The sequence below is a fragment of the Pristis pectinata genome, chromosome 4, assembly GCF_009764475.1.
Source record: "Pristis pectinata isolate sPriPec2 chromosome 4, sPriPec2.1.pri, whole genome shotgun sequence".
NCBI lineage: Eukaryota > Metazoa > Chordata > Chondrichthyes > Rhinopristiformes > Pristidae > Pristis > Pristis pectinata.
The window spans coordinates 95,216,330-95,235,057 of NC_067408.1; the positions used below are offsets into that span (position 1 = coordinate 95,216,330).

Below are 18,728 nucleotides of genomic sequence, written 5' to 3' on the forward strand. Positions count from 1 at the left end.
CAAAGTACTCATTTAGTACCTCGCCCACATCTTCTAACTCCAAGCATAAATTCCCTGCTTCATCCTTGAGTGGTCCTACCTTCTCACTAATTATCCTTTTGTTTTAATGTAAGTATAAAATGCCTTGGAATTCTCTTTAATCCTACTGTCAAGGAAATTTCATGGCCCCTTTTGGCCTTCCTATTCTCCTGCTTAAGCTCTTTATATTCCTCAAGGGTCCTGTCTGATTTTAGCTTCCTAAACCTTACATATACTTCCTTTTTCTTTTTAGTTAAAAAGAAAAAGGAACAGTTGAACAGTTGAAAAATGAAAATAATATTTAAAAATTAAAATAGAAGTGAATACATTTAAATCCATAAACAACTTATTTTAAATAATATTTTTAATTCTTAAAACGCTTTTAAAGTTTTTAGTGAATGTCAGTGAATCTATTCAAATAAACAGGGCCATGCAAAAGGTGCTACTGATGGCTGTTGTAGAGCTCAGGGGTCAGATCAGAAGTGTACCTGGCTCCTGAGCTGAGTACACCTCAGTACTGAGTCCAGAACCGCGGTGGGAGGTCAGATACGCCGGAGAATTCAGTACTTCCATGCACACCAGTGCTTTGCAGACTTCCGTGCATGTAAACTGCGGCATGAAAATCTGTAAAGCTACTGAGGTGCATGCTGCAGCTAGCCATTGATTCTCTGACGAACCATCAGCTGGCCATTGGTGCCATTCAGTCTGCGTGCTAACAGCTATTCTGCTTGTTCAGCAGCACTGTTGAGAGGATTCGCCATACCTTGGATGAAATTGTAAACTTGTTATGCACTGCAAAATTATCTGCAATTTCATGTGTAATCCAATTTTAACATTTTTAAATCAGTGGTGAGAGTTGGATTGGACTCCTTGTGAGAATGTATAGTGGTATCCAATTCTTCCCTGCTCTGCCTATGCATTTTCTCCTCTGAGAACTGCTGTGATGATACGTTATCTGGGATGATTTACTTCTTTCCTCAGTCACCTTTTTATTCTAGTTTAACAACAATCACACTATATTGTAAATAATTGTGCATTACTCGGAGTTCAACAAACATGATAGGCTGGTCAAGAGGGTTAAGAGACATGGGATCCAAAGCGAGCTGCTTACTTGGATTCAAAGTTGGCTTGGTGATTGGAGGCAGAGAGTGGTGGTGGAAGGATGCTTGACTGATTGGAAATCTGTGACCAGTGGTGTGTTGCAGGGATTGGTGCTGGGACCCTTGTTTGTGATGTATATTAACAAGTTGGATGTGAATGTAGGAGGTATAATTAGTAAATTTGTGGATGGCATGAAAGTTGCTGATGTTGTGGATAGCGAGGAAGGTTGTCTAAACTGTAGCAGGATGAAGATCACTTGGAATGTGGGGTGGAGTGTTTGCAGATGGAATTTAATTCCAACACATGTGAGATGATACATTTTGGGGAGTCAAATAGAAGTAGGACATATTCAGTAAATGGTAGGGTGCTAAGGAATGTTAATGAATAGAGAGACCTTGGAGTCCAAGTCCATTGTTCCCTGAAAGTGACAGCACAGCTTGAAAGGGTAGTGAAGAAGGTATGTGGCATGCTTGCCTTCATGGGTCAGGGCATAGAATATAAAAGTTGGGACGTTATGTTACAGCTTTACAAAACACTGGTTAGAATGCACTTGAAGTACCATGTGCAGTTCTAGTCACCACACTATAGGAAGGATGTCATGCTGGAGAGTGCAGAGGAGATTCACCAGGATATTAGCTGGATTGGAGGACTTTAGTTACAGGGATAGATAGGCTGGGCTTGTTTTCCCCGGAGGGAAGGAGGCTGAGGGGTGACCTGATAGAGATATATAAAATTTATAAGGGGCATTGATAAGGTAAGGTAGATACCTATAGCCCATGATACAGGTATCAAAAACAAGAGGATGTAGGTTTAAAGTTAAAGGAAGGAGTTTTAAAGGGGATTTGAGGGGAAAGATTTTTTTTTACACAAAGAGTGGTTAATATCTTCAACCCCCTGCCAGAGGACGTGGTGAAATTAGATACAATCACTACATTTAAGAAACATTTAGACATACAATTAAATAGACAAGGCATAGAAGGATATGGACCCAGTGTTGGCAAGTGAGATTAATGTAAATGGACACACAGGTCGGCATGGGCGCAGCGGGCAGAAGGGCCCATTTCTGTGCTGTACAATTCTACAACTCTATGACTTTATGACCTTACTTGTTTTACTTCCATCTGATTAAGCACGTTACTCTTTCAGTTTTGACTCATTACATTTTCCTTTGTGCTTTGATTTTTTACTAATTCATCCCCCATTCAGGGATGGGAGTATTATGGCAAATCCCCAGGATGAACTTTTCTGGCATCTGGCTTTAGCATAGCATCTTTGCTATGTTGTCATTAACTGATTGTCAATGTAAATTAGTGTGATGGGCAGTAATCCAAATAAATACCACAGCCCTTTTTGCAAGTTTTCAGGTTGTGACCTGAGCATTGTAGCTTTAATAACAATTGTTCTTCAATGCTCCCTTTTTATTAACCTTGCAAGATCCAGAGCTCATTTATTAGTTCATCATTTTGCAAGCTAGGGGTTTAGAATTTCCTCAGCTGAAATAGTGTGTGTGTGTGTGTGTGTGTGTGTGTGTGTGTGTACGTGTGTGTGTGTGTGTGTACATATGTCTTTGGGAAGCTCCCATAAATAAGATAATATACAAGTCCTTTGCAGTATTTTCATCTTGACAGAATTAATAATATTAGCTATTATTTTACAAAATAACATTGGATACTCATTATTACTGATTTTCTTTCATGTTCTTGTGGGAAGTATATATCTCAATCTTGTCAAAACAAAGATATATTGGCTAACATATATCTTATTCAATTCAAAGTTCCTAATACTGCTTAATTGTGGTGACCATTATTTCTGTTTGAAAAGTTAACAATCATCTATATCTCATTCTTGCAAATTTCTCCCCTTCCTTCCTTCCTTTCCTTGCTCGGCTATTAACTCTTGGCTGGTGTACATTTTCTAAGCAACCACTGTATCTGTGTTTATTTGACAAATAAGTGCAGTATTAGCAGACTATTTTTCCAAGTGGCAATTACAATTGATGGACACATTATCAGCTTCTACTAACAATTTGAAACAGAAGCCCTTCCTGACCCAAGAGAGTCCATACTAACACGCCAGCTAAAGTCAGCCAAGTCTGAGCAGGAGTATGATTTGAGTACTTTCTGATCCCTGGGGTTAGCTACCCTGTAAATTGACTGAGCTTGTGAATTATTTTATCGTTTAAGTTATTTATAATTTATGTTAATTTAAGTTTATGTAAACTTATATTGGTTATGTTTGTAATGTACTGTGCTGCTGCAGCAAAAGGCTAATTTTCATGGTATTTATACCCTGTATATGCACGCCTATGACAATAAACTTAAACTTGAAAGTAGTAAATCATGAGTACTCCATGTCATTCACTACTGACAACTTTTCCTGAGGCTTTTATTAATTTAACGTAGAACATAGAACAGTGCAGCACAGGAGCAGGCCCACGATGTTGTGTCAAAGTAATTAAATGCCTAACTAAACGAATCCCTTTTGCCTACACAATGCCCATATCCCTCTATTCTCTGCATATTCATGTGCCTATCTAAGAGCTTCTTAAACATCTCTTATCATATTTGCTTTAACTACCATGCAAAGCAGCGCATTCCAGTCACTTGCCTTTCCCCTTTGAACTTTTCCCCTCTCACCTCAAATGCATGCCATGTAGTATTAGACATTTCGACCCTGGGAAAAAGATACTGGCTGTCTGCTCTTTCTGTACCTCTCGTAATCTTATAAACTTTTATCAGGTCTCCCCTCAGCCACCACTACTCCAGAGAAAACAACCCAAGCCTGTCCAACCTCTCCCCATAGCGCATGCCCTCAAATCCAAGCAGCATCTTGGTAAATCTCTTCTGCACTCTCCAAAGCCTCCACATCCTTCCTATAATGGGGGCGATCAGAATTGAATGCAATATTCCAGATGCAGCCTAACCAGAGTTTTATAAAGCTGCAACATAACTTCCCAACTCTTGAACTCAGTGCCTTGACTAAAAAAGGCAACTATGCCTTCTTTACTACCCTATCAACCTATGCAGCCACTTTCAGGGAGCTATGGACTTGGACCCCAAGATCCCTCTGTACATCAACACTATTAAGGGTCCTGCTAGTAAACTGTGCACCATCCCTTTACATTTGATCTCCCAAAGTGCAACACCTCACACTTGGCTGGATTAAACTCCATCTGCTTTTCTCCACCCATGTCTTCAACTGATCTATATCCCACTCTATCCTTTGGCAATCTTCTACACTATCCACAATGCCACCAATCTTTATATCATCTGCGAACTTACTAACCCACTCAGCCACGATTTCATTCGAGACATTTATATATATATCACAAACAGCAGAGGTCCTAGTACAGATCCCTATGAAACACTACTAGTCACAGACCTCCCGCCAGAATAAGTCCCGTCAACCACTATCCTCTGTCTTCTTTAGGCAAGCCACTTCTGAATCCAAACATCCAAGTTACTGTGGATCCCATGCACCTTAATCTTCTGGACGAGCCTATCATGAGGAACCTTGTCAAACACCTTGCTAAAATCCACGTAGACAACATCCACAGCTCTACCTTCATCGATCACCTTCATCACCTCCTCAAAAAACTCAATCAAGTTGGTAAAACATGACCTCCCCTGCACAAAGCCATGCTGACCATCCCTAATTAGGCCATGCTTTTCCAAATGCTCATAAATCCTATCCCTGTGAATCCTCTCCAATACCTTCCCTACCACTGACATGAGACTCACCGGTCTATGGTTTCCAGGATTATCCCTATTTCCCTTCTTGAACAATGGAAGAACATCAGTTACTTGCCAGTCCTCCCAGACCTCAATCTGTGGCTAAATTATTTTGATTAAAAAGCATTAACTGCTCTTCTTTCTGATATGATTATTTTTATTTACAGCCATGGCAGTGTTATTGCCTATTACTGGTTACAATTTGCATTGCCAGAAGAACAGGATCTTTTGATTAAATATACACTAAGTATTGAAGTATTGATAAATATATTACGACAGCATCTCCATACTGCTGATGTAAGAAGGATTATGGAAATTGAGCCATCTTCTGTCACACTACAAGGTAAGCATTCTAGTTATATTCTGCATGAATCAGGGCAAAGACATCAGAAAACAAATCTATTTTGATGGTTACTTTAATACATAACTGAACTGATTAAAACATTGATGATAAGATTGTAGTTTATAATATGGTCCATTTTTCTGTGATAGATCATATTAAGCATAAATTTTTAAAAACGTCACTGAATTTTGTTAACTTGATTTATCCCTTTAAGGTGCCTCAGGGGTGAGGGGCAGTAAAGGGATAATGAACTGCAACCATGGAGAAACAAAACTGGCAAAGTAATTAAACATCATCCTGAATACTGTAAATCAATTCAAGTTCATAAGTGAAATGCAAATTAACCAAAATATAGAAATTGAGGTTATATTTGTGAATCTATGCAATAAACGTAAGAAAATTCAATAATCAAACCTAAACACTAAGAAACCATATTCATGGAGTCATGGACAATGAACCAAAAGCTCCATTGTTGACAGTGAGTCTGACACAATCATGGTTTTATATTTAATATTATAAATTTCTTTATATCACAAAAAGTATTTTTTTATCTATTTACCAAATATTACTCATCTCTTTAAAGCATTGCACAACAAGTTGATGCTTCAAAGTGCGAGTAAGTTATTGACAGAGTTTATTTTGGGTCTTTTACAGTTGCTAATGAAGAATATGTTCGAAACTTGAAAACTGGTAAGTTGCTCAATTAAACTGAGTAAAGAGTGTTCAGGGTGGCAATACTTAGAGTGATTTGGCTGTAATATATGAATTTAGTTTTGAATGTTATTTGCACATAACACACCCTCTTCATCTTAAAAATCTTTAAATTCTTAGCGTATAGATTTATTATTTCTGAGGTGCAGTAAATGTTAGAAAGGGATTATTCTTAATCTAGTTTAGGCAATTGACAAAAGGCCAGAGAGGAAATGAGAATTGTGTGTTTTTTTTTCCTAATGCTGTGAGTGTATAGTCTGGAATTTTCTGCCTTAAACAAGAAGGCTGAAAGGTGGTATCTCTCCTGTGCTCTGAGGTACCTGCATGAATGATAGAGAAATAGGGGGCTATGTGGGAGGGAAGGGTTAGATAGATCTTAGAGCAGGATGAAATGTCAGCACAACATTGTGGGCCGAAGGGCCTGTACTGTGCTGTAGTGTGTTCTATGTAAGACAGCCAGCCAATCTTATTGCTGCCACAAATGCCTTTATGAATGCAATTTTCATGTGAGTTACACAATTCTTCCCATATCCCATTATAGCATTGACACAAATGGGCATTTAAACACTTGAAACCCTTTCTTTTCCATCCCTCCATTGTTACTATCAATTGCTATCTTTTCATTTCTCATTATACATTAAACATTAAAAGATGGCTTGATATTTAGGAATTAAGGAAATAGAAAGGCATAAAAAGTGATGCGAAACACAAAATTCACTGCATTTTTTGCATTACCTTGTACAACCATGAAGCTTTTCTCTTCCTTCTGTACCTATTTGGTTCAATATTTGTGGCTTCTGAAAAAGTCTGCTCAGATCCCTGCTGTGACTATGGAATAGCTTTCAGCCAACATCTTCCGGGTTTGGGAGCTAATGAATGCTCCAATTATGGCAAGGTAATAAAGCACCTTGAGATAGCTTTACTGCTACATAAATGCAATTCCTTCTTTATTAACTTCATCCATGGCCTAGTCAGGGAGTGTATTCCAGATCCTAACCACACCATTTCCATGTTACACATGCCCTTCTGTATCTTCTGCTTCTTTTGTCATTCTAAATCTGTAACCCATCCTCCTGGAAATAGTTTCCTTTTATTTTATTCTGGGTAAACTCTTCATTATTTTAAACATGTCAGGATTCCACCTGGCCTCTTCTGCTCCAAGGAGAACAACAGCTTTTTCTAGTAACGCCCACCATCACATAACAGTAATCGGACATCTCTGGGAACATTAAAGTAAATCTCTCTGTAACTTCTCTAAAATTTCCATCTACCCTAGAATGCTCCCAATAAGCTGAAATCTTTAGTCATGAAGAAGGGTCCTGACCCAAAATGTTGACTGCTTGCTTTTCTCCACGGATGCTGCCTGGCCTGCTGAGTTCCTCCAGCATCATAAATGTTTTTCATCTAGATTCCAGCATCTGCAGTCCTTTGTTTCTCTCGCTGAACTAATATAGGTTTAGCATACCTTTGTGGTATTTGTGCTCCATACGTCAGTTTATACAGTCAGGGCTCCTGTAAGCTTCAACTACTTTTTTAACATCCTACCGCCTTCAAATACCCTTCAGAACCTCTGATTTTCCACTTGTTTTATAAATCATCTCCATATTTCTGCACTGAATTTCATCTGCTCATGCCCACGCATTCCAGCAGCCTATCAATGCTCTTTTGATGTCTATTACAAACTGTTACTATACTTCCAAATTCTGTGTCATCTGACAATTTTAAGATAAGATCCTAGCTCCAAACCCATGTCAGTGTCAGTTTAAAGAAAACAAAAGACAGTGGTCCTTGTTCTGATCAGGGGAGTAACACTCTATACTATTTAGACCTAGACATATAAACAGTGAATGTTGGAAACACTCAGTAGTTCAGGCAGAATCTATGCAGAGGAAAACGGGTAACACTTAAGGTCAATGACCTTTCGTCAGAACTGAAAGAAATTAAATATTAAAACAAGTTTTAAGTTGAATAACAGTGGAACGGATAGACCAAATGGGAATGTGTCTGGAGATTGAGAGACTGAGAAAAGTTGATGAAGCCTTGTTAATTCAGCTGATTCAGCAGAGGAATGTAACTTGACAGGAGGAAAGAGGGTAAAAGCAAACAAAAAACAATGTTGGAACTGAGGGATACAAACTCAAGATCCAAAGCTCTGCAGATGCTCAAAATCTAAAATGAAAACAGAGAATGCAAGAAATATGCAGCAGGTCAGGAAACATCCATGGAGAGAGAAACAAGGCTAATGTTTTAGAGTGAGTTTTCATCAGAACTCTGGTAACTTATTGTTGCTGGGATTTTGATTAAATGGTAAAGAGCCATTTGCAGTAAGTGGTTGGTTTATTTTATTGTTCCTTTTGTACTTTTGGCAGAAGTAACTTCTGCATTGTGCTGGAATCATTGCAGACACAAAGAAATGCTTTGATTTCAGCATAGCAACAACTAGGATTTTGTTGCTGAATCCATAAAGATTACCTGAGTTTAACCTCGGGCATTGTTCCTGTAAATGCCTTGTGGGTCTGCACCACTTGAAACCAAGTTGTTGCATTTGGCCATGGACTTCCTTGAAACCAAATCAATAATGACTCTGATCAATTAAGATGTAGTGTGATTATCTGTTGGCACAGGCTTTGAGGAACACCAGATATGTCCCTAAAAGAAGCTAAAACCTTTGAAGCTTGGCATTCTTGGGTGGGGATAAATAGCATCCACACCTTGAGCAAGTGATGGAAAGATGGCTATCGTGAATTGTTTGTTTTCCAGAGCACTGTTTGTTAATTAGTTTCCAGACTACCATCAATGACTCAACAATGTATTTATTCTTCAGTTTTTATGTATTACATATGGTAAACAAAAGAGTGGCATGGCACAAGTACAAAGTAGTATAATGTGCCTAACAATATAGTTCCTTACTCAATTTCACTATATAGCATTGCATTTTCTCTCTTTAAGTTAATTTTTTTTAAATTGGTGATCTATTTTCAACTTAAGCTCTATTTACAAAATTGTCTGGATGGTAAAGTATTATGTCATTTAGTTGACTTGGCTGCAGTCATTTCTGAGTTGGTGCAGTATTTGCTGCTACGGTGTTAGTTATTCCCATTACTGTAGAATTTGCACTCATTTCTCCTTATGTGCTGATGTTGGTGCTCCTGTTGATAATTTCTGTTCCTTCAGCCCTGGTATAGTCAGAAGATGAATTCAGGTCTGTCTCATCAGTTTACTCATTTCTATCTGGATGATGCAGGATTTTGGGGTGTCAGCTTTATCAATGACTAGCTTTGTTCAATATTTTCATAACTGAATCTTGTACATGTACTGCCTGTCCCTTCTACAACGTGAATAATAATTTAGCCTGGTTGTTGCAGCTTTAGTTTCTTTTTACTTGTATATCAATCATGTTAATTCTTGGTCTTGTGGAAGATGAATTTTGCTGGCCAAAGTTTTCATTTACTTTCTGTAAATTCCGTAGCTTGGTCAATAATTTCATGTCAGGCTTGAAAGGTGTGATTTGCAGTTACAAAAAGTTTTAGGTCTTCCTTTGTCCCTCTGTATTTTAAGCCTTTCTGCAACAATCTCTTGATTGTTTGAACATATCTCTTTATAAACCTGTGTCCTCTTGGATAGTATGGAGATGAGCTCACAATGGTGAATCTATGGACTCTTGCATATTAGCTTCTCAGGAAACCCTTTTACTGCAAACAGAATTCAAACTGTTGTGGTTAATGTTGTAACTCCCAAGTCTTTCAGCCTTCTAATAAGTGAGAACTTTGAGTGGTTGATTGTAGCTAAGGTACCATTCTTTCTTGTATGTGAACAAATCAGCTCTCACACCATGGCCTTGGTGATATCTCAATATCTATCATTTCCTCTTTCTGTCATGCACGTCAGCACCATTTCCCCAATACTATTGAAGATGTCACTTTAGTATACAGATGATCTTGCTCTCAATTTGCATTTCCCGTTACCCGCGTGACTTTGATACGTGTGTGCATGTGTGTGTCTGTGTGGGGGGTGGGCTGGGGACAGCGGAAGGTGGAAGGCCAGAGGAAATTTGGAAACAAGTAAGCCAAGGGAATAGAAGTAATTAAGTAGCTATGGTTATTTTCTGGTTACCTTGAATCCCTCAGTCCACTCAGAAAATACAGGCACAAGGCAAATATACAGATTTTGATGTACAGATATGCAAACTATTTTGTGTTCCATATTCATTAAATTAAAATTTCTATCACAAATAGAACATTTTCTTGCAGCTCATTTGAGACACACAGACTATTAATACTGTTTATTGTTTGTTGTTTAGTATTTTAATTTATTGCTTTAATGATTTTAATATGAGCTAGTATTTTAATTTAGTATTAATGATTTAGTATTAATTTAGTATTAATATAATTTAGTATTAATATAATTTAGTATTAATATAATTTAGTATTTTAATTTATTGTTTGTTGTTTCATATTTTAATTTATTGCTTTAATATGATTTTTGAGGAGCTCAAAACAACAAACAAGATGCATTCCTTTCCCAGAAAACTCAGTTCTGTATTGTGATACTGTTTCACCATCCATGACAATACTGGGGAAAAAAAAGCTGTTCACAATTAAAAATTTTGACTCTAATTCTGAATTAATTCCCAGCTATACTTCAAATATGCTAACTTTAATCTCAGTGGTTTTGACATGGAAAAGTAGTTACTGCATATTTTTAAGTTTCTTTGGAAGCAAATGGTGTCATGTTAATAGTATGTTTAAAAAATACTGTCATTTATTTCTACACAGTAAAAGAGGCATTAAAATTGTGTTTTAGTATTTTTGAATATATAAAACAAGATAAAAAGGAAAAACATAAAATTTAACTAATAAAAATAGTGTCAGAATGACAGTTTACAGCAGAGTAGCAATATTACAATAATAAGCAAACACAAGCTCTTAGCAGACAAGCAAGGCAAATCACAGAAAAACTGGAAGATCACTTAGTCTTAGTTAAACAAAGGGTAAATTTTCCATAAAAATCCTCCTTGGGCTGATATTGACAAGGGTGGCTTGGGCAGGTTTTTTTTATTCATTCTCAGGATGTGAGAGTTGCTAGCGAGATCAACATTTATTGCCCATTCCTAAATGAGTTGTTTGTTGGAGGGCAGTTCAAAGTCAGTCACTTTGCTGTGTGTCTGGAGTCTGACCAGGTAAGAGCAACAGATTCCTTTCCCTAAAAGGGTTAAAGAACCACTGAGATCTTGACAACAGTCTTGAGTTACAAGTTTAATACAAACATTAGATTATTCTGTGTTGTCTAATTAACAATTTAAATTCCTGGTCCTGATGAAGGGTCTCAACCCGCAATGTTGACTATCAATTTCCCTCCATGGATGCTGCCTGACCCACTCAGTTCCTCCAGCATTTTGTGTGTTGCTCCAGATTTCCAGCATCTGCAGTCTTTCTTGTATCTTAAATTCTTGGTGTTGTGGTGGAGTTTGAAATAATCTGTCTTGGTAATTGGCCAATGGCACTGAATAACTAGACAAGTAACCAAACCACTGTGCAACCACACCATCAAATTTACCCTAGAAAGGATGTGGCTGCCAGCAAGAAGAGCCTGACCCAATAATATTTTTCCAATGTTTTAGTAAAATAATTCTGAAAGTTCTTCTGCAAGTTTGGGCACGTGCTTCATCTGTTAAGCTTTACAGTTTTCACAAGAGAATGATCCTTCCCTTTTAAACAAAAGAGCAGCAAGTATGGGGAACATGCCATATTCTCTCAGTACTCAGTCTAGAATACCTGAACTTAAAACACATCATAACCTTTGAAAGGAGTCTTAGAGAGACAAGACATCGAGTCCCTGTCTTGGAGAACAGACTTCAACTTGTTCAGCTTTCCGAAATTGCCCACTAAATGTAGAAATATCTACGCTTCTCTTTTTATAAGTTTTGAAAGATTTTCATTCACAGTTTCTTCTCCCTTGCTACGTATAGGCTAATTCAATATGATGTTTTAAGGATGCTTTATTTCTTTGAAATGCCTAAAATAACAGATTATTTAACTTTTAAGTCTAAAATTATACAATATATTCCATTATACCTTGACTTAATATAAGTGCTAGGTTTATATCCCTAGCCAACAGGGAGGTTTGAGTTCTAGTGGGTGGGTCAAGGATTTATTTTACACTCCTTTGTAGAACCAGTAGGACTTCTGAATTCTAATGCACACCTTCAAACAAAAGAATGAAATTGCATTTGAACAAATCTTTCCTCTATCGGAGCACTGCTTACTGAAGTCTATTGCTCTGTTTATAAACAAAAACATGGAAAGCCTTTCCTCCATGTTGTGGATGCTTTGTTCCCAAATGTCACCTCAACTGGTTTGTATTTGATCTTTCATTTGACAGCATATTAGTACATAGCACACATTTTAGATGCTCTTCTGAATTACAAATTGCTTTTAAGAACCATACACTGGTTTTCACTATATTCATGCCACTGTTGATGATTTTGGGTGAAAATTTCCTTCCTGGTGTTTAGTTTCTCTTCTTGTCCTATTCACAGTTGTGTCTTGTGGTCTTTCTATTTCTTTACACTTTGAAAGGTTACTTTGCTAACTTGAGCAGCTTAGAGATTTTCAAGAGCTTTCCATCAAAGTTCCTTTGGTATACATCCTTCAGTGATCTGTGTTTTCAGCTCTGAAAAATTCATGTTTTTTTCAGATGAGTGCATATTGATCAATTATTTTGTCACTTTTTGCCTTCCGTGACTGAATGCATTTATTATATTTATTACATTCTGTTACTGAATTAAGTATGCAGCTAATGCATGTTTTGCTTCTATGTAGTTAGCAAGTGATAATGTGTCATAAATATTTTGTAAATTTTCAGTACTATATTGCTAAAAAAAAATTTTCCCTTACGTTATCTGTGATTCCAAATCCAATCATTGCCCCTTCCAACCTGTGAAGCTACTTTTCCCCGAAGAATAGAACTGAACATGCTCAGAATGCACATTGAGTGGCATTATCATCTTAACATATGCATTGCTGTTTATTCAGATATCTTTGTTGTCAATTGGTTTGCACAGACATGGGTCGATTAGATTAGAAGTTAGAATTCACTATCTTCTTAGCAGCCGAAGGGTTAACTGGTAGACAGACTTGGTTACAGACAGCATGCATAGGAATCATACAGTGGATTAAAAATCTAGGTGGTACTCAGCAGAAAATGTTCAAATGATAGCAGTTGCACTTCTGATTTGTTCATCTTCATTGCCAATGTAAACTGTAAATGGCAAGCTCCTTATGTGCAATTAATGAGACAAATTCATTACTGCTCAATGCTGAACAATTGGCTACATTTTTTTATCACTGCAGCCAAGATACTAGTTGAGCTCAGAGTTGTACACAGTCCTAAAGAGTAGATGTAGAAAGTGCACTAGTATCCCTGTTAGTGTCGCCCCTCAGTCGTCAATTCACTATTGCACTCTTGTTACTTCAGTCCACATGCCCACTACCTCCACATTCTTTCCTCAAATTTCATGCTCCTTAGGTCCCCCATCAAAAGTTGAATGTTCTATTGAATTTTGAGATGAGCTACCAAACCCATATTTTTACTATCACTAAAACTGGCTAGTTCCAACTCTATTATTACCTTCCATTTCACTAGATCTGTGATGTCAGTTTCAAATTTGACTATTCGCTTATTCTTCTGACTTTCTTCCCATTATCAGCCTTCTGCAGACTTTGACACATTCAAAGCTCTATTCTTTGTTGCCCATTTCCTATCCCCAGACCAAGTTGCCCTCATCTGTTGATCCTTGTCCTTGCTGACGTATATTGGCTCCTGTATATTGGTACAGTGAAAAGCTTTGTTTACATACCATCCAGACAGATCATTCCATGCATGTATATCGAGGTAGTACAAAAGGAAAACAAATGCAGAATATAGTGCTACAGTAACAGAGAAAGTTCAGTGCAGTAAACAAATAAAGTACAAGGGGCGTGACGAGGTAGTTTGAGAGATCAATTGCTCATCTTCACTGTATAAGAGGTCCATTCAAGACTCTTTTAACAGCAGATTACAAGCTGTCCTTGAGCCTGGTAGTACACGTTCTCAAGCTATCTTCTGCCCGATGGGCCTTGATTATTAGGTAGCGGGAAGTGTAGACAGAGTCCATGGGAGGGGAGGTTGGTTTTTGTGATAGACTGGGCTGTGTTTGCAACCCTCTGCAATTTCTTGCAATCTGGGGCAGAGCAGTTGCCATACCAGGCTGTGGTGTATCTGGGTAGGATCAGTAAAAATTCGTGAGGGTCATCGGGACATGCCTAATTTCCTTAGCCTTCTGAGGAAGTCGAGGCACTGGTATGCTTTCTTTGTCAAAGTGTCTATGTGGTTGGACCAGGACAGGCTACTGGTGATGTTTACACATAGGAACTTGAAGCCCTCATCCATCTCCACCTCAGCACCATCGATACAGGTAGGGGCATGTGCTCCGCCCTGCTTCCTGAAGTCAATGACCAGCTCTTTTGTTTGGCTGACATTGAGGGAAAGGTTGCAGTCTTGACACCATGCCACTAGGCTCTCTATTTCCTTCCTGTACTCCAACTTGCTGTTGTTTGAGATTCAGCCCACTACGGTGGTGTCACCTGCAAACTTGTAGATGGAGTTAGAGCAGAATCTGGCCACGCAGTCATGAGTGTATAGGGAGTAAAGGAAGGGGCTGAGGATGCAGCCTTTGGTCAGGAAGTCAAGGATCCATTTACAGAGAGGGGTGCCAAGTCCTAGGTATAGGAGTTTATTATTTTGTGTTTGAATCAGTTCATAGCCGTGTTTCTCTATAGCCACCTCAGCCACACAACTAAACTTCCGAACCAAAATTCTCTGTTTCACTGACTCGTAATTATGCCAACATTTGGAAAAACCTCCTCTAATTCCCTCTACCTCTCCTCTTCAAGACTCTCCTTAAATCTCACCTTGAATCACTATCCATTTCTTTCTGATTACATCTTTTGTGAAGTGCGTCAGCTTATCTTTCTGAGCAAAAGACATTATATAAAAACAGAAAATGCTGGAAATATTCAGCAAGTTGGACAGTATCTGTGGAAGGAGAAACAGAGTTAATGTTTCAGGTCAAAAATCCTTCATAGACTGGGAAAGTGTGAAAACAAATTAGTTTTAACTTGTCGAGAGGGTGCGGAGGATAGGACAATCAGAAGATCTCTGGGCTGAGGCCAGGGTTGCCATGGTGAAACCCTGTTTTTGAAGCTGTCTGATTGATGACTGATGAAGGCAGTTAGAGAAGAATCAAACAAAAGGGATATGACAAAGCTGTAAAATGCAGTTTAGAAGTGTTGGAGAGAACTGAAGTAAACCTAGAATGTTGGAGGTGTCCAGCAGATCAGGCAGTGTCTATAGAGAGAAAAAAATTGTTTTAATATTACAGATGGATAACATTACAGCAGAAGTAGCCATTTTTTGAAACAAACAGTGAAAGCAGGTTACCTGAAATTGCTGAATTCTATACCGAGTCCTAAAGGCTGCAATGTGTCCAGATGGAAGATGAGGTGCTGTTTCTCAAGCTTGTCTTGGCCCTCACTGGAATAGTGCAGAAGGCCACAGATGGAAGGAAATAGGAGAGAGAATTAAAGTGACAGACAACTAGGTTCCTCCATGGGGTGGACACTCAATCAGTATTGATTTCTCCAGTGTAGAGACCACCACATTATGACCATGGAATATGATACAAAAGATTGGAATAACTGCAAGTGAATCAATGGTTCACCAGAAAGAAGAGTTGGATTTCTGTATGGTGGGAAGAGATGAGATAAAAGGGCAAGTATTGCATGACATAAACGCAAGTTACATTTAGCAACTTGAACTTGGATGAAATTCCCAGTCTGCCTTACTTGATGACTTTTCTGGAAGTGCAGGGGAAACCGTACCTATGAATGTTGCTCTGAAGAAATTTTGCTTCTTTGGTTCTGTATGTATTCTATAGAGAAAATCTAGTTGATTTAAACAGTGGCAAAGGCAAAGTGAATGTTCTAAATACCTTTTATTTGTTTATGTCTTTTTAGGTCAATGTGTACATCGTGTTTTGTTGCGGAGCAAAGAACAGACTTTTGATTCACTGGGATTAATTAATTGCAGCAAAAACAGCAGTAACTATTGGCTGGTCCAAGGAGAGAGTGGTTCCTCCATCAAAGCTACAATTTCAACTAAACCTGTAGGATCCAACTGTAGTGGTGTGGATGTGGCAACTTACAGTAGTTGGTTTCCAGACCCAAAACAAACTGTTAGTAAGTACGTGTCATTTGGAGAAAATTTTAAATAGATGATTTTAAAAATGGTTGTGTATATTTTTTCTTTTTTGGCTCCAATATTTATCTGATATTTCTATATTGTCTATCTTAATATGTAATTAAATGCTTAATCTACAAATAATTTAAATCCTCATGGTTTTAAGTCACATTTCTTTTTAATAGCTCTCCTGAGCTCACTGGGTGTGCCACTAAAGCCATTGTTCCCTGGGTACTTGGCATCAGTGTTTCTAAAAATTTTGCTCACCCACCTTGACTGATACAAAGATCTATCCCTGTCATTTGCTATAAGAAGAATGTTTACTGAGATTGAAAAAAGAAGAAAGAAAAGAGTAAATCATTGAGCACTGGTCCTGAAGAAAATGAATCTGGAGAATTAATAATGGAAAATGAGGAGATGGATGATGTATTGAACAGGTATTTTACATGAGTCATCACTGTAGCTGATAGAAGTAGCACCCCAGTTAGAGCTGTAAATTGGGAATTGGAAGGGAAAGAGGAACTTTCACCAGGGAAATGGTAGAGTGAATTGTTGAAGCAGTAGGCTAATGGGTCTCTGATCCTGATGGTCTTCATTCTAGGGTCTTAAAAGAAGTGATTGGTGATGCATTAGTTTTAATTTTCCAAAATTCCCTAAATTTTGAAAAGATTCTATTAGATTAGAAAATAGCAAATATATCTCCTTTATTCAAAACAGGACACAGACATTGAGCAAAATGTTAGAAGCTATTATTAAAGATCTTATATCAGGACACTTGGAAACATTTAAGATGTTCAGGCAAAGTCAGCATGGTTTTGTGAAAGGGAATTCATGTTTGACCAACTTTATTGTTCTTCAAAGAAATATGTGTTGGAACCAGTGAATATGTTATGTTTAATTTTGAAGCAAGCATTTGATGAGGGGCGGGAAAAAAGGTTATTGCAGAAAATATAAATTCATGGTGCAGGAAGTAACATGTTGGCATGCATTGTCAAGCAAACCATAAATAGACAATAGGCATAAATGCATGTTTTTCTGGTTGCTAAGTATAACTTATGGTATGCTGCAGGGATTGTTGCTGGAGCCTCAACTTTTACAATTTATATAAATGACTTGGATGAAGATGCCAAAGGTATGGTTGCTAAATTTAGGATGACATAAAGATAGGCAGAAAAGTAAGCTGTGAAGAGGGTATAAGGAGGCTACAGAGTGATGTGGAAAGTTTGAGTGGGCAAAGATGTGGCAAATGGAGTAAAATGTAGGAAAATGCAAAATTGTTCATTAAAGAGAAAAATAAAGAGGAATGTTATCTAAATGAAGGGAGATTGCAGAGCTCTCAGGTGTAGAGGGATCTGGGTGTCTTGGTGCACAACTTATAAAAGTATCCCGAGTGTGGATGTGAGGAAGATATTTCCTCTGGTGGGAGAATTCAGAATAAGGGTTCATGATTTAAAAATAAGGGATTTCCCATTAAACATAGAGATTAGGTGATTATTTTTCTCTCAGAGAGTCATGTGTCTTTGGAATTCTTTTCCTCAAAGTATGATGAAAGCAGAGTCTTTGAATATTTTTTATTGAGAGGTAGATAAATTCTCACTAAAGTGGTGTGGGTGGGTTTGGGGGTGTGGGGGGAGAATTGTCAGCTGCATCCATACATCCATATTCTAGAAATGACAACCCTGCCATTGACCACTGTCACTACTTCTTTCCATTGCCTCCTAAGTATATGTCTGATGGGTCTCCTTCCTCCTAGAGATAAAGATGCCTTTCCCTTTCTCCATATTTCTCCATGTGTTGGCAGAAAGCCAGTAAAGTAAATTGTTGTCTATAACACAATGATGGGATGGCATAATTGTAATGCATGAGTCAATTGTCAAGCATGAGCCAATTTAATACCTGAAGAGTACCAGAACGTGGAAGTTATGCTAAATATTTATAAATAAAGTTCCTCTGAAGTACCAGGTCTACTTCTGCACACCGCAGTTTAGGAAGGCGTCATGTTCTTGGAGAGGTTACAGAAGAAATTGACCATAATTATGCAATGAATGCAGAACTTTAGTTTTGTGCAGAGAATGAGGAAACTAAAATTTTTCTCCTTTCAGTGGAGAAGGCTAAAAGAAGATCTGGTCACTGTGTTCAAAATAAGACTGAATTTGATAGAATTAATACAGAGAAGTTGTTTCCAGTGGCAGCTGTTTATAATCAGACCACAGAGATTTGTAATTGGCAAAATAATATTTATTTTAGAAAGCAAGTAGTTGTGATGTGTAATGAACTGTCAGAAAGGGTGGCTGAAGCAGAGTCAGTGATATTTTTCCAAGGGGGTTTGGAAAGGGAACAAGATGCAGGTCCAAAGCAGTGGCGAATTGGATAATTATTCCATGAGTTGATGCAGCCTCTGCTTTAAAGTGAACAAGCTTCTGAAGTCCCACGTCCCTGCTACCAACCTAATAAATCTCCTCTGCACACACACGAAAGCCTTGACACTCTTTCTACAGAATGGTGCCCAGAAGTGGATGCATCACCTCATTTGGTGCCAAAGCAGT

The 18,728-nt window shown here is 38.0% G+C and overlaps 1 protein-coding gene across 3 annotated transcripts in view; it reads left to right on the top strand.

The window, feature by feature from the left end:
* LOC127569525 (suppressor of tumorigenicity 14 protein homolog) overlaps positions 1-18,728 on the top strand; it is a 68,189-nt gene that overhangs the window by 21,091 nt on the left and 28,370 nt on the right. For 2 of the 3 annotated variants that reach the window (XR_007956206.1, XM_052014247.1), the window contains 3 exons: positions 5,018-5,193; positions 5,848-5,883; positions 15,960-16,185. Coding sequence is in view for 2 of the 3 variants with exons in the window: in XM_052014247.1 (XP_051870207.1) it covers positions 5,018-5,193; positions 5,848-5,883; positions 15,960-16,185 (438 nt within the window). In the remaining variant the exon portion in view is untranslated. The remainder of the gene's footprint in view (positions 1-5,017; positions 5,194-5,847; positions 5,884-15,959; positions 16,186-18,728) is intronic. The other variant, XM_052014248.1, reaches the window with a different exon arrangement.